This window comes from Microtus oregoni, unplaced genomic scaffold (assembly GCF_018167655.1).
Source record: "Microtus oregoni isolate MIOR12 unplaced genomic scaffold, Mior012 000001F_ref0000356, whole genome shotgun sequence".
Lineage (NCBI taxonomy): Eukaryota > Metazoa > Chordata > Mammalia > Rodentia > Cricetidae > Microtus > Microtus oregoni.
In genome coordinates this window covers 57,830,834-57,847,310 of record NW_024543060.1, presented here as the reverse complement: position 1 = coordinate 57,847,310, position 16,477 = coordinate 57,830,834, and the positions used below count along the sequence as shown (strand labels likewise).

At 47.8% G+C, this 16,477-nt stretch overlaps 1 protein-coding gene across 1 annotated transcript in view; it reads right to left on the bottom strand.

Annotated features, from left to right (window-relative positions):
- The window catches only part of Gns (glucosamine (N-acetyl)-6-sulfatase), a 36,362-nt gene extending 24,253 nt beyond the window's left edge, over positions 1-12,109 (bottom strand). The window contains exons 1-5 of the mRNA XM_041672316.1: positions 11,865-12,109; positions 6,118-6,177; positions 2,700-2,906; positions 1,121-1,186; positions 657-755 (exon numbers count right to left, since the gene is read on the bottom strand). Coding sequence (XP_041528250.1) covers positions 657-755; positions 1,121-1,186; positions 2,700-2,906; positions 6,118-6,177; positions 11,865-12,026 — 594 coding nt within the window. The 5' untranslated portion in view covers positions 12,027-12,109. The remainder of the gene's footprint in view (positions 1-656; positions 756-1,120; positions 1,187-2,699; positions 2,907-6,117; positions 6,178-11,864) is intronic.
- Positions 12,110-16,477: the final 4,368 nt, after the last annotated feature.

Genomic DNA, 16,477 nt, shown 5'->3' with positions numbered 1-16,477 from the left:
GACAGAACTGATCCCAACATGGTGGAAGGAAGGGCAGAACTGATCCCAACATGGTGGAAGGAAGGGCAGAACTGATCCCATCATGGTGGAAGGAAGGGCAGAACTGATCCCACATTCTTTAATCATTTCATTCTAGCCCGTTCATGCCCTCGTATCTCCCAACACTAAAGAGCATCTGTCTTAATTCTTTCACACCACAAGCTCTACAGCTTCCTGTGGTTTTCTTCAAGACTCACTTCTGTTTGGCCAAAGCACTCGCGATGGATCCTCCCTTGTCTGTATTGGTTACTCTAACCTCCCTCGGGCTTCTGCTCAAAAGTTACCTAAGTCACCCTTTCCCTTCGTCTAACCTATCAGCCCCTAACGAAGCGACAGAGACATGTGTGCACACGACCACACACCCACGGCAGGTTAATTGCTGGTCGTGAAGAGGCTGCCCTCCCCTCCGAGGAACTGGGCTTTGTTCAGTTATCAGGGAACGGCTGCACCACGGTTTCCATCACACACGTGTGAGGACAGGAGGGCTCCACCGCCACAGAGCCCTGAAGGACATCTGAGGCAGCCACTAGAGTTGTAGGGATCATGAGGACACGAGACCCAAGACTAGCACCCTCTGGAGGTTCGCCTGTCTAGATGGCACCGGCCCCAGAGCTCACCAGAACGTCCGTCAGGTAGTCGGCGCTGTAGTTCTCACCATGCTTCCTCGCCTTCCCGTTGATGGAGAGCGTGTAGTTGTAGTACTTAGAGTTCTTCTCCTGTAGAAAGGAGGAAGGAAATTCAAAATCTGAGTCCAGAGTGTGAGCTCCTGCTGGGCTCTATGAAGTAAGAGGGACAACTGCTCAAGCCAATACTGAATTGGGTTTGGGGGACATCACCATAGACCAGAAGAGTTTCGTAAGTCTGTGTGGTTTTAGAAGCCAGACATGGGTCAGGACGACCAGTCCACTAATGGTGGGAAAACACTTGGAACCGAGTGACTCACCAGTCCACAGACTGTCATTAAGGAGACAAACAGTTTTCCATAAAGTGAGACTTGTGTTGGCAATGGGGCTAAGTCAGAGCACATATATTTTGCATCTGGGGCTGTGACTAGTCGCCACTGACCTTAACAGTCACTTACCAAGGCATACCAGTAACTCCAGCCCAGAGGAACATGCTCCAGGCCACCTGCATCCGGGGCTCCGTACTGAAAAGACAACCAAGCAGGATGTTAGAACTCCCTAGATATGACCAGACCAGAAAGAACAGTCAACCGAGCACACCTTTCGGCCAGGGCCTAAAACACAGCAGCGTACAACTGCCCCAAACACACAAATAGTTAAAGAATAAAGAACTCCCTAACTCAAGCCATTTCTTCAGTGGAGTCAGTAACTGGTCACTGCTAAATCCTGCCTGCCCCTGTTCTGAACGGCCAGTGTGCCATTTCATCATTTAAATGTACAGAGCTGGTCAGATTTCAATGCAGAGGCTGTATCTGAACACACTTCGGAGAGCAGGCTGCACCTACGCTATGACGCCGCCGCGATAGCTCTAGGACATGGTGTGTGGCCTACGAAGCCCAACACTCACCGTCTGGCTACTGCAGGGGACTCTCATGGAGTGAGAGCTGAGCTACGACCCTTGGCTGACAACAGCCTAGAGAATCAGACCATGGATCATTACTTCAGCTGTCCTGATGAAATCTAAGTTTGAAGGCCAAGTTACCCGGTAAAATGATTGTGACTACAGTACACTTTCCCTACCTAAACACAGTTAGTGCTGCCATTTAAGGCAGGATGGAATCTCTGGAAACATCATTACATACACATCAGATGACCTTCACTGTGCAAAGCAGCCTAAGTTCCCTCCCGGCCATCAAAGGTCTCTGACCCCGCGACAGAGCATCTTTCGACTTTCCATGATTCTCTCAAACTGACTCACAGGTCACAGAGCTATCCCCTCAATGACAGGGAGGAAGGAGCGGAGAAAATCCAGACCAGATACAGACCTCTGGCTACTGCAGGAAAAGGGTGTGAGAAAATGCACACTGTCTCTTCACCCTGCACCCCGTTTCAGCCATCACTAGAGAACCCAAACACCCCCAACACAGCACAGATGCTAAGAAAACTGAGACCCAGGCGGTGAACTTGGGGCTACGGGCCTCGAGGTGACAGGCCACAGTGAGGCACCGCCCGCCCAGCCCCACGGGGCCAGCCAGATGTTCCCACAGCCGCACTGCCCATGGGGCCGTTCCTTGATCAGTTTCCCCACAGTCTGGTTGTTCAGTCTATTCTCACCCTGAAGGTAGAAAAGGAGCTGCACACTGAATTGTTCTAATTAAGAAATGATCCCATGAGACCCGAGCAGAGGCTGGGAGCAAAAGCCCCCCACTTGATGCTGGAAAAGAGGAAATGGAAAGGAAGATGCTGTGACAGCCCTGTGACCAGAATCCCTGGAGAGAACAGGGAAGCAGAGACAGATGGAAGAGCACTCAGGACAATTTGTAAATAAATGCTGTGGGGGCTGGGTAGAAGGAAAGCAACTACAGAACCCAAGCACCTGTGTTTGTCTGCTGAATGCGCAGGTCAGCAAAAAGCTGCAAATAACTCTTTAATAGCATGACTTGAATTGACACCAATGAGAAAAAAAATTATTCTCAGGAAATATATTAATTCACATTCAAATGCCATCATAGGAAAGGAAAAGATCGTTCAACACACCTCATTCAGATACTTCCCAGCAAAAAAGGTCTGATAACCGCACATTGATCTGAGGATGGCGGGGAACGTGCTTGGCTCCTGGATCTTCTGCCAGGACTTGCTGCTGCAGTTCCCCTCCAGAGTGTTGTTCACGACGTGATGGTTGTGTGGGTACTTCCCAGTCAGGATGCTGGCTCTGCTGGGGCAGCAAAGAGCGCTTGGCACATACTACAGGGACAGAAGCAAAGGGTGAGGTCAGACCACAAAAAAGACTCACTGAGAGGGAAAAGCACTCGATGCTTGCATTTTAATTTCAGGGTCTCCTGGAGCAGAGCTCTTTCTATACACATGGCGCACTCCAGAGCTGCTCAAGTCATTCATCAGAAGCAACAGAGTAGATTAAAAAAAAAAAAAAGTGAACAAGTTGCTACTTGAGATGATGAGAGAGGTGGAAGAGATTGGGGTCAAAGTGGGGGTGGTAAACAGGATACATACAACATGAAAGCAGAAGGACGCTGGACGGGGGGGGCAACAAAAGGGAAGTGAAGATGGGGAAGGGAACGAACACACACACACACACACACACACACTGTTATTAGACCCATTACTTTTTGTTTCCTAGCACAAAAACTGATCATCTGGAATTCATGCTAGCATTACTGTTTCCTTTTAAGTACTTGCTGCTGTTTTCCTGCCTTTCAAGTTGGACTTGGACTGCTTTCCCCTTTAGGTGCTAGGACAGAAAGGTCAGGGCCCAGCACATCCTGATCGTACGCCCCCACCAAGCTGAGCCTCCAGCTCTCTGACTGGAGTTTGAAAACGCTCAGGAGGGTGATGGTCTCCACATGAACACTCACTTTTTCCTTCTTTATAATCAAATGTGTTTGTCCTCTGTAACTCTTTTTTCAAGTTTTTGCCTTACAAAGATTTTATTTACATGGATGTGTGAGTGTGTGTACTCATGAGTGTTTGTCATTTGTGTGTGGGTGCAGAGGGTGTCAGGTCCCTTATAATGGGGCCATGGTTACAACCATTGCTACACGGTCGATGAACCCACATTCCAGTCCTCAGGATGGTGCAGCGGGCAGCTGCCACTGTGGGACCTCCTCTCCAGCCCTGCCTCCTGTCACTCTGACCCAGAAGGGTCAGAGTGTCCTGATTGTGAATCCACACAGGAGGATCCAAGCCACTGTGGGTGACACCATTCCCCAGGCAGGTGGTACTGGGTTGTATAAGAAAGCTAGAAAAGCCAGTCATGGTGGCGCACAACTTTAAGCCCAGCACTCAGGAGGCAGAGGTGGGTGGATCTCTGAGTTTAGGACCAGCCTGGTCTACACTGAAATCCTGAAAAACGAAACAAAAGGAACAAATGAAAGCTAACAGGCCAGCAGGGCCAGCAGGGCCAGCAGGGTCAGCAGGGCCAGCAGGGCCAGCAGGGCCAGCAGGGCGGTCTCCCTTGATGGCTCCTGTTTCAAGATTCTACTTGAATTCCCTGACTTGCCTCAGATATGAACGGATCAGACCTTCTGCCCCCATGCTGCTTTCAGTTGTTGTATTCTACTGCAGTAGCAGAAAAGAAACTGCAACATTTCCCTTTCTGCCCTGTGACCTTTTATGGCCAGAATGGCATCATTACTGAATTTGCACATTTCATTTCAGCACTGGCTCAGGCATTCCTTCCTTTATGGGGTTGATCTCTGGTACTGACACAAAGCAACCCCACCTTGGGGCCGGATGTGTAAGCCAGTGGTTGGGCATGATACAACAGCCCTGGTACCAATCCCAATACCAAATGACACACCATCGTGACGGTTCTTACCCAATCTTCATTTTAATCATTCTAGATAATATTTCAAATCACTTAACTGGATCTAAGAAAAGTTTTGACTTTAATTAGAACTATATTTTATAATAGTGTCTTCACATAGAAAACAATGTGCCTAGCAACATTATCAAACATTCCCCAAAGACAGGGTCTCACTATGTAGCTTTGGCTATCTTGGGACTATGTAGATCAGGCTGGCCGCAAACACACAAAAATCTGCCTAACCCTGCTTCCTGCGTGCTGGGATTAAAGGTCTGTGCCACCGTGTCTGGGTTGTTTGTATAAATCTTAACCATTTATGGCTACCACTTGCTATTCCTGGAGTGAATTTTCTGCTGCTATTATTAGGAATGGAACTTTTTTTGTTCCATTTTTTCCTCCCTGAAAAAGTCTCACTATGTAACCTGGGCTGGAACTCAGACTCACAGAGATCTGCCAATCTCGCCTCCTGAGCGCTGGGATTAAAGTCACGCGCCACCACCCTGGGTTCTATTAAGTTGTTATATAGGATGAGTTTTCCCGGTGTAAAAAAAAAAATCCAAAAGAATGGAAATAATTTTGTCATTTTCCCATAGTTTTATGTACTTCTGAAGATAGTAAGGATATCCAGAACCCTGAATGACCAAAGTCTTATCCCCGATTATGCAGAGTCCTTCATCTTAAGCGTGAGATATGCCACTTGTCTGGAATACTCTTAGTAAGGTTGCCCTCACACAACTACTGTGATAAACGTTTCCCCTTCTCCCCTTCAGTTCCCCTTCTGTGGACAACATACCCCAAATCAACTTACTGTGTAGTCCTACACTGGCATGCACGTCACATGTGCCAATCCATGTAACCATGGTAACCCTGAGGTGGATGTACAGACTTCATTTAAAATGGGGAAACAAAAAACCAAAACACAGGTGAATAAATAAATAAGTAACTATTCAAACTAGGCAATCTGGCTCAGAGTCTATGCTTAAACCCAAGCACGACACTGTGACGCTGCTCAGTGGATTTCTTGGTAGGAAGCTACCACACCACCACTTAGGAGTTTTCTGTAAGGTTCTTGAATATGAATGGTTAGATTTGGGGTCTCTGACTCCATACATGTTGTATGTGTGTTTTCAAGTCAGCTAGCAGAGCTCATGGAACTTTTACTCCGTAACAATTTACATAGCATAAATGTTCTTGGTTTGTACAACCTAGTTTCAACCCTCAAACAGCAAGGACCTCAATAAAATACCCTAGTTATGTGACAGGCTAGAATATCAGCAATTAGTTGAGTGCATTGGTGCATGCCTTTTAATCCCAGCATTTGAGAGGCAGAGGCAGGCAGATCTCTGTGAGTTCAAGACCACCCTGGTCTACAGAGTGAGTTCCAGGACAGCCAGAGTTACATAGTCAGACTCTATCTCAAAATCAAGAACAACCCATTCCCCAAAACAAAAACCTGCAATTAATTTATCATTTCAATGAAAAGAATTAATAAAACCCCTCAGGCTAGACATTTTGCTGAAAAACACAAACAAAAATCCTTCCACATAAACCACACTAGAATTCCAGCGTGAGTGTTTTTTTCCCAGAATGTGATAGGAAAGCTAACAACGCGACTTTGATTTCTAAACTTACAGCGCTAGAGAAAGTCATCCCCTTCTCTCCAATGAGGGCCTTGGTTTTCTTCAGCGGTGTCTACAAGGGAAACAATTTCTTGTTAAACAATGCTTGATAAAATAAAACATGCAAACAGCACTTGTGTTTGGTTACAACTTAGATTTACTTCATGTGTACGGGTGTTTTGCCTGCCTGTGTATGTCTGGGCACCATGCACATTCATGCAGTACCTGCAGAGGCCAGAAGAGGACACTGGATCCTCTGGAAATGGACATAGAGGCAGTTGTTAGTGGCTGTGTGGGTGCTGGGAACCAAATCCTGGTCTCCTCTGCAAGAGCAACAAGTGCTCTTAACTTTTCAGCCATCTCTCCAGCCCCTTTTGCTTTATCTTAGTCATTTATTTGGTCAGCTCTGACACAAAGCAAAAGAGCAATGGTTTTGTAGAAGCAGAACCAAACAGGTTTGGTTACAATCAGATGAACCCTGTGCAAGCAGGAAGCGAAGTTCACAGCTCATAGCCCTGCTCCATCCGCGCTGACTGCAGGTAATAAAATCACAATGCCCTCTTATTATTGCTGATAACCCCAAGGCATGAAATGATCTGAAAGGAAACCTACACACTACTCAGACAACACTTAGATGGAGTGTTGAAATGTCTGAAACCACACAAGATCTCAAGGCTCGCAGACTGCTTCCAAGCTTCCACGTGACGGACTCTGACAGTGAGAGTCCTGCTGAGCCCCCTCCGTAGCATACACACCCAGTCAATCCTGAACACCATTCCTTCAGGGCTAGGGATTGAACCCAGGACCTGGTGCACCCAGGCAAGTGCTCTCCCAGGGAGCTACAAATCCAGTCCTATCACTCTGATTATTATATTCTTGCTTTTTATCTTTTGTTCAAAATCTACAATTTTGAACTAAGTACAGGGAAAAGTTAACTTCATCCCAAAGGACAGAGGTTTGAAGGCAGTTATTTAACTACGAAGAAAGGTACACTGATCCTGTTCACTTTCTAGACAGCAAGACAACGAGGATCTAGAGGAGGTCCGTGCGATTCTGAATTCTCTGAACCCCAAGAACAGACTAAATACAACCTTGCGTCCACCTGGCACAGTATTTCCTTGAAGGTGGAGCTTCCAGACACACACCTAGGCTAACAAGAGACTCGCTTTCAACAATGCGTCCCTTTCCCTGCAGTCTCCAAAGGACAATTCCAACTCATTCAAGTCAAGCTTTGACGATGCCATGAGGAGATCTCAACCTGTGGGTCGAGACCCCTTTGGGGGTCGCATAGCAGATATCCTGTATAGCAGATATTTACGATTCCTAACAGTAGCAAATTACAGTTATGAATTAGCAACAAAAATAATTTTATGGCTGGAGGTCACCGCAACATGAGGAACTTAGTGAAGGGTCACAGGGGTTGAGAACTGCTGACCTAGAGGAAGACCCGGGACTGAGAGAGAATTCAGTTATCAAACTGTCTGTACACATGCAAAACTACTAGACACTATTTGTTTTCCAGGAGGATATAAGGTGTGATGCTAACACATTTGTTAAATACTTTATGTGCCACACACTGATTGAGGCAAAGGCAGGTAACAAGGTCCTGACCTCACCGTATTGTTCTAGGATGCGGACAACTGAAGGTGACCTCAGGTAGTAGCAGGTGCTACAAAGGGAAGACAGCAGGTCCAAGTGGCACAGCTGGCGGGCAGGAGGTAGGGGCTACTTCAGAAGAGCAACTGGGAGGGCCCTTAAAGGAGGCAACCTTGCTGAGAGGTCCCTACAGCGGGCAAGCAGGGCTAAGGTCATTCATGGGCCGAAGAGGAGGAGCTTACAGGCTGAGGCAGGCAAATATCCCAACAGAGAAAATGGGAAGGAGCCAATGTGGAAGAAACAGCTCAGGACAGAAGGGGAACACAAGGTGACAGACAGCACAGGGCTTCATAGGAATTTCAACTCAAATGTTTACGTTAATAATCTTCGCATGGCTGAATAGGTCCCGGGCAAGAATCGCGCGGTACTGAATGTATGTGTCCGTGCTAATTCGAAGTGACAGTGGCTGGTCAGGTGGAAGCCACGTGACGGTATTAAGAAACAGCCACACTCACTCTCAGGAGTGGAGGCGCAACGTTACTTATCATCCTAAGCAAACTCCCTTTCAGAAACACAGAAGGTGCCACTGACCCTCCTGATCGTGCACAGCACTCTGAACGTCCTCAGATGACTCTGATAAGCCGATGGCTGACTTTCCTTTGAACAATGGAAGTCATCTTGCGTTAGGTAACACAGGTCATATTTAGTCTTTCCTTACCCTTCCGCATGGCTCCTGACCAAGCACCCCTTTTCCTAGAGTGAAGGACTTAAGAAACAGCCCATGCTTTTGCAGACACCATACCCTGGAAAAATTCATAAAAGCATAGACCCTCGGATAATACGCGGAACGAATGCTATGAAACATTAAATGTGAAAGATGCTCTGACCACAAATAAGATGGATAAGGCCGGGGGCCAGAGAGGGTGCAGCAGGAAAGTGCACTGGCTGCGCTTCCAGAGGACCCAGGTCTGACTCCCAGCACCCACATGGCAGCTCACGACCATCTGAGTCCTGTCTCAGCACATCTGATGCCTTTCCTGGTCTCCGCAGGTACCAGGACACACACACGGCTGTACACACATACACACAGATGAGCAAAGCACCCATACATATTTTTTTTTTTTAAAAAACACGGTGCATGCCTGTAATCCCAAGTCTTGGGAGGTAGAAGCAGGAGGATCAGGAATTCAGGTACACCCTCAGCCTCACAGCTAACGAGTCCTCCTGGACTATGCTGGACAGCATGGTCAGCTTGACACAAACTAGTCATCTGAGAGGAGAGAACTTCAGGTAAGAAAATGCCTCCATAAGATCGGGCTGTATATAGAACATTTTTCTAATTAGTGATCAATGGGAGAGAGCCCAGCCACTGTGGGTGGTGCCAGCCCTGGGCTGGTGGTCCTGGGTTCTAGAAGAAAGCAGGCTGAGCAAGCCATGGGCAGCAAGCCAGTAAGCAGCACCCCTCCAGGGTCTCTGCGCCAGCTTTCTCCTCCAGGATCATGCCCTGTTTGAGTTCCTATCTTGGCTTCCCTTTATGGACTGTGTCTATGGGTACGTAAGTCAAACAAACCCCGTTCTCCCCAACCTGTTTATTGTCAGTGTTTCATCAAAGCAATAGTGTCCTTCAGTAGGACATGGATTGTCTTGAAAAAAGAAAAGAAAAGAAAAAAATTCACAGTAAATGAAAACCTTATGATATCAAACTGTGGCCTGAGTCAGCGTGGATGTGCTGTGTGTGTGTGTGGGGGGGGGGGGGTCCCAACTGCTTACTTTGCCAACTATTACAAAAACTGAAACACAATTCCTCTCTATGGTAAACACTCTTTACATGAAGTTTTACACGTAAATTAAGGAATAAGGGTGACCTCCCCACTGACAACATTCCAGAATGCCACTGAAGACTCAGACACAGTGCAAAGTGCCTCCGCGGGTGTGAGCACCAGATGACACGTGCCAAGGCAGGGCTACCACAGTGTTCTAGGAAAGCAAATAAGACTGCTGTCCCTCCAAGCTTCTGTGATGTTAGAAACACAAATATAAGACACCTCACACCTTGCCTGGTACCAAGGAGGTTCTCGAACACCATTCCTGCCTCGGCTCGCCACCTTATCCTAGCTGACACTCAGTGTCACGACTCTGAAAGGGGCTGTGAAAAAAGTCAGAATTCTCTCAAGTGCCTAGGGGCTACAGCTTTGAAACAAATAAAAACACCATCGCAGGACTCAGGGAACTGGACTCGGGTTGTTGACAGCCCAAGAGCCAGAGGCTGCAGGTTCATCTTGTCCCCTCTATCTGTTATGGTTTCTCAGGCCTGTCTATGTCTTCAATCCCAGCACTCAGGAGGCAGAGGCAGGCTGATTTCTGTGAGTTCGAGGCTACCCAGGTCTATAGAGTGAGTTTTAGGACAGGCTCCAAAGCTACAGAGAAACCCTGTCTCACAAACCAAAACAAAACAAAAAGAAGCTAGGGCCAGCACGATGACTTATGGAGTACAAGGAGATGTGCTGCCAAGCCTGAGAACTTGAGTTCAATTCCCAAGACCCACAGGGAGAATGAGCAAGGTGACTCCTCCACCTTGTCCTCTAACCTCCATGTTCAGGCCACAGTGGAAGGTGCACATCCCCACCCCTAAATACAGAATCTGCTGGGAGAAACAAAGTTAGAGAGAGCAAATGATACCTCGACTACCTCGACTACACACGGCCAGCAGCTGTGCTAAGAGAAGCTCACTGAACTAAGAGCGCCTTTTTGCTACAAAGAGAATTTGGTTTTTAACAGTAATCTTTTTTTTTTTATTTTAAGCTTTGAACTCCCAGCACATGTGAGGCAGAAGATGGATCTCTGAGTTCAAGGCTTGCAAGAGCCACGCAGTGAGACCCTGTCTCAAAAAAAAAAAAAAACCAAAAAACAAAAAAACCAAATAACCAAGAAACAAGCAAAGAAAAAGGAATTAAGAGAAGAAAGCTCTGGGAGCAGGAGGCTGTGAAACAGCTGGAGTGATAGATAGTAAAACCTAAAATCTAAGAGTGAAATTAAATCGAGACTTTCGGTTCAGGAAATGGGGGTTAGCTCAAACCGAGAGCACTGGCTCAGCGTGCATGAGGCTTTGGGCTCCATCCCCAAAACTCAGGAGAAGAGATTCAGCATCCTCGTGGCTCAGTGGAAACTACAAAGCAACGAGACAACGGGATCTACGTGGGACTGAGTGGCCACGCTGACATCTTAAACGCCACTTAGCAGAGAAGGTCCACGGAATACAAGGCACACATTACTTCACGGTCCCGAAACCTATGGCTCTGCTTACCATTATCACATGTGACACACGGAAAGCCAAAATGTTGGCAGCCACTCTCTAAACTGATTTCACAACTCACAGACCGGCTGGGACCAGCAACTTGAAGGGCACTGAGCCTAAGGTTATTGCCACAGAGGAAAGGGCAGGACCCTCCGGCCATCAGCTGAGAGCCAAAGGGGAACTGAAGAGAGAAGGGAAAAGACTTTTTTTTTTTCTTTAAATGAGAGCACTGCTGACCCAGGACAGAACAGTGGAGGTTTCCTCTTAATCCACCTCCTCCTTCAGAGCCTTGGGCAAGACCCTGGTATAGGGGGTGGGGGTGGGGGAGCAGGTTTTGGTGTGGATGTTCCCTAAGGTCAAATTCCAGAACCTCGAAAGAGCAGAAGTGACTCCGGGAAGGAAATGAAGTCGCGTCACAACACCCATTAGCTATAAAGTGGAGCCCTGACAGAATTGCCTCAGTCAGGTGTTCAATTAGGCCGATTTTTTTTTTCTTGATGCTTCTTAAGCAAAAACACACTCTCAACCACTCTGGCTCCTATCATCACTTATAGTCATCAATGAAGCACAAATGCCGACGTCCCAGGTCCCTCGTGAAGGGGGCCGACGAGGCCTCGGATCTCCCTGATCCATCTCTGGCCTCCACAGGTTTGTCCTGAGCGGTGAGTGGTCACTGCAGCAGGAAGGTCCGGACTAGAGGCAGCGTGTGCATGGAGCGTGCGTGCGGGTGAGCCCAGGAGAGGAATCCGAGTCCTTCGGTCCGTCTGAGCTCATGGAGGATCCGGAGCGGCTGCGCACACCCACCCACGGCCAAGGCACCCAGCAAAAGGGGTACGGGAGAGTGGGGGAAGGGCGTGGAGAGGCGTTACCATGCCGCCGAGCTCCGCGTCTTGGTCGTCGGTGAGCAGCAGCAGCACGTTGGGCCTGCGAGCCGCCCCGATGAGCCCCAGGCAGGAGCCCAGCAGCGACAGCAGCAGCAGCACCGCGGGTGAGCGGCCCGGCCGGGGCCAGGCTGCGGACACGAGCCGCATGGCCGCCGCGCTCCGCGGGGACCGAGAGAGACAGACAGACACCGAGTGGGCGCAGGCCGGCCGGGTCAGGTTTGCTCTCTCTAGGCGAGATCACGTGAGCCGGGGGCAGGGGGTGGGGCGCGTCGTCACGTGACGGGCGGCCGGGGGCGGGGTCTGGGGAGCCGCGGAGAGCCCGGCGCTGGGCGGCTGGACAGAGCTAGGACCGCCCGGGCCGCGCCTGTTTCTGCTGCTGGGGGCGGGACGGCAGGGGACTGGGGACGAAATCCGGGGGCAGACGGCTCATCCGCCCTCCAGAGAGAAGGAGCGCGTCTGCTGTGTACACAGATCAGCTGATGGCCAAAGTCCGAGCTAATTCCTGGGGTTAATGACAGCTCTGCCTGCGTCCTTTGACTTCTCACCTTTAGAGATGAACGTTCTCATTCGGCTCAGCTGTTATTCTACTGAGCTTAGCTGGCGTGTAGTTTCAAACAATTTAGGAATATCTTAACAACTTTACACTAAATAGTTCTCGGTGGATGTTTTAAAAGTTAATTACATTCTAATACGCATTTGTTTTGGTGTGTTTTGTGCGCTCGTGTGCATTCTGCGGCATTTGTGTGAAGGTCAGTTCTTGCCTTTTAGTGAGTGGGTCCAGGGGACCGAACTCAGGTTCTTAGGCTTGGCTGCGGGTGGCTTTGTATGCTGAGTCATCCTAGCCAGGCCGCTTTGAAGAGTTTCTACAAGTCTTCCTGGAAGCTTTTAGACTGTGCACTATCAATTGCAACAAATCTTTTGCTTTGTTGAATAAGGCCTCAGATAAATATTTCCGGTTGACTAGTAAGTTAAATTGCTATTAGAGCTTCCTGTGAGATTAGTACACGGTATACCAAAGGAGTATAATGTTTTATGCAGAGCAGACTGACTGTACACTGTCATTTGCCATTCGGTTAGGTACTGGACATAATACCTTTATGTGTTTTTAAAAAAGATGTATGTGTATTAGTGTTTGCCTGCATGTATGTTACTGTACTTGCCCAGTTCTTGGGGAAATCAAAAGAGGGCATCTGATCCCTGGGACTGGAGGTAGCGAGGCAGCATGAGGGTTCCTGGGAACTGAACCGGATCCTCTGCCAGAGTGACCTGTGTTCTTGGCCCCTGAGAAGTCTCCCCAGGCAGCTAGACTTAATACTTTTTTAAAAAATATTTATTTATTTATTCTGTATACAGAATTCCTTCCATGTATGCCTGCAGGCCAGAAGAGGGCACCAGACCCCATTACAGATGGTTGTGAGCCACCATATGGTTGCTAGGAATTGAACTCAGGACCTTTGGAAGAACAGTCAGTGCTCTTAACCTCTGAGCCATCTCTCCAGCCCTAGACTTAATACTTTTAATGCGTTCTTATTTCGATTAATTCTTCCTTAATTGTCTAATATTTATTTATTTGTTTATTATGTATACAATATTCTGTCTGCGTGTATGCCTGCAGGCCAGAAGAGGGCACCAGACCCCATTACAGATGGTGGTGAGCCATTATGTGTTGCTGGGAATTGAACTCAGGACCCCTGGAAGAGGAGGCAATGCTCTTAACCTCTGAGTCATCTCTCCAGACCCCCTTTTAATTTTTTTTTAAATAAGACTTTAGGAAAAAGTGGATAAAGTCCAACTTTTAAATGACGAATTCCCATGAAAATTTCCTTATAGGATAAACACTATTTCCCCTAAAATCTCTGGAATGTAAACCTCCTTCCCTTACACCCCCTCCCACCACTCCTGAGAGACAGGGTCTTGTTCCGCAGCCCAGGTTTGTTTGGTTGCCCTAAAACTGTCACTTAGCCCTTTCAGCCTCACGGAGCGCTGGGACTTCCGGGTGAACCGCCACGCCCATGCTACACTTGAACTTTTAATAACCTGGTAGCTACAGCCCTAACCAGGAAGGACTGACCAAGCCAAAGTAGCCCTCCTGCTGTGAACAATTAGGCGCTGGGGGGACGGGGGCGGGGAGAGAAGCGCGTTCACGCAGAGACGAGAAAGCCAGTGCGGGCCTGTAAGCAAGGAGACCCCGACAGCAGGAAAGAAGTGACTTGGGGACCTCTGGCAGGTGTTCGTGAGGGGCTGGGGAGAAGAATATGGATGCTCCAGCTTTCCCCAAGAAGAGGGCAAGGCGGGCACTAACAGAGATGTCATCTCCTGTCAGAGGGTCACACATTTGAGGCTAACCTGGGCTGGGGGGCAGGGGGAGAGCCTTAAGAAAAATTTCCAGCTAACCACCCGCTTCACTGTAAAAAAGGCTTAATGTTAGCTTTCTAGGCTGGTACCATGAATATTCACTCTCCACCAGCCTTTCAGCATTGTGGTCTCAGAGGCAGCCAGACCAGCAGGAAGGGAAAGAAAGAAATGTCCAAGCATATCCTCAGATGGGGGTGGGGGCATAGTTCTTCGGGTTTACCTGCTAGCACGCAAGAAGCTCTTCTTATGTCAACCCTAAGGACTGTATAAACAGGGCCTGGTATCTCACACATGCAATTCAACTATAATCCCAGCACTTAGGAGGCGGATGGAGGAGGACGTGAAATTTAAGGTCACTTTCAGCTACTCTGATAGTTTGCAGCCAGCCTGGCAAATTAATTAACTGATTAAGGATCCATAAGTAGATGCATCACAGTAAAAGACATTGGAAGACAAAGGGGGAAAAGCAGCAAGAGAAACACGCTTACCGATTACAAGGGGCTCCAAGCTAGCAGATGACTCCCGGGTGAGTCCCCTTGGCCTCTGTCTGACATGCCTCCTCCCCGGTTTTAGCAATATGACTTTGAGCACGCAGATTTGACTGTAACTCCTGTCAGAGTTTTCAGCAGTTACAGGGTCAACCATGATAAAAAGCATTCTCTGGGGCCAGTGCTGCTCAGACGCGATCACCGGAAATCACGGAGATCTCAGTGAGGTTCAGCTGGGTTATCCATACATACTTTCAGTCATGCAGATTCAAAGACATAAGGTATTTCTTCAACACAGTTTGCTTAGAAGCCAGATGTCAGACTGGAGAGGCGATGGGTAAGTAGCTAAGGATGCTTACTGCTCCTGCAGAGGACCTGCTAGGACCTTGGGTTCCTAGCATCCAAGCTGGGTTCACAAACTGCTGTAACTCCAGCTCCAGGGCTGTCGGCCTCATCTCTTCAGGTACCCACATACACATGTATGTACTCACACAGAGCTATAGAGACACATACATACACATAATAAGAGGAAATCATTTTAAAAGGTTAATAACAGAAATTAATGAAGTAAGGAGTAGGAAGAAATGAGGGAAAATGAAAGTATCAACAGTTATGTCTTTGGGAAGATTTAGCAAGACAGACAAGCTGTGGCCCCAGCATACCTCTACTTGAGGAGGCCGTCTGGACCCAGCAGAAAGGACCGTGGAGATGATTACAGTCATTCTTGACATCAGGCAACAGTTAGGTGATTGCAGCAGCCTTGCTACATATTTTTTTTAGAATATTTATTTATTTATGCATATGAGTGCTCTATCTGCATGTATGCCACCGCGACAGAAGAGAGCATCAGATAGAAGAGGGCACCAGATCTCATTATAGATGGTTGTGAGCCACCTTCTGCCTGGTCGGTTGGTACTGTGGTATTCAGGTTCACCACTGGGTGAAGCTATTGGTGAGTTTCCCTACCCATAGGGCCTTGCAGCACCGCGAAAGCTGGCTAATAGGGAGGACTTTTCTGGTCGGTTCGCTTTGATCTCTCTGTGTACAATGTGTGCCTTCAGCAACAGGATCTTACCATTTAGTTATGGGAGGCAAACAAAAGCAATGTCAATAACCCATGTTGCTTTGGGGGTTTCTGGGGCCTCCCTGACCAATAATTCACAGAAAGAGCCTAAAACCTGGCACTGCGATTTTAACTTAAGAACTGTGTCTTCTGAGAGAAGGATTGTCCACCCATGCGGGGTACCTTTGTTCAAAGCTATGTTTTGTAATTAAGTTATAAAGTAGTGGGTCTCCATAGGTTTTTTTTAAATTAATTTATTTTTGTTTTATTTTATGTGCACTGGTGTTTTGCCTGCGTGTATGTCTGTGTGAGGGTGTCAGATGCCCTGGAATCAGAGTTACAGACAGGTGTGAGCTGCCATGTGGGTGCTGGGAATTGAACCCAGGTCCTCTGGAAGAACAGCCTGTGCTCTTAACTACTGAGCTGTCTCTCCAGCCTCCTCCATGAAGGTTTTTCACACTTCCAAGGTCTTGTTTAATCTACTTGAGGCCCTTTCCTGTTGCCCTGCTTAAATTATCATAAGGAATGTTAGCAATTACATCACTGACCTATATGATTCATCCCAGGCTTCCTGAGAATATTCATTTTCATCCACTATTTGGCAAGTTTGATTTATAATTTTTTTCCTTAATGGATCAAGCCATTTTAATATTACAGTCTTATTGAGGTATATATAGATATACAGAAATAGA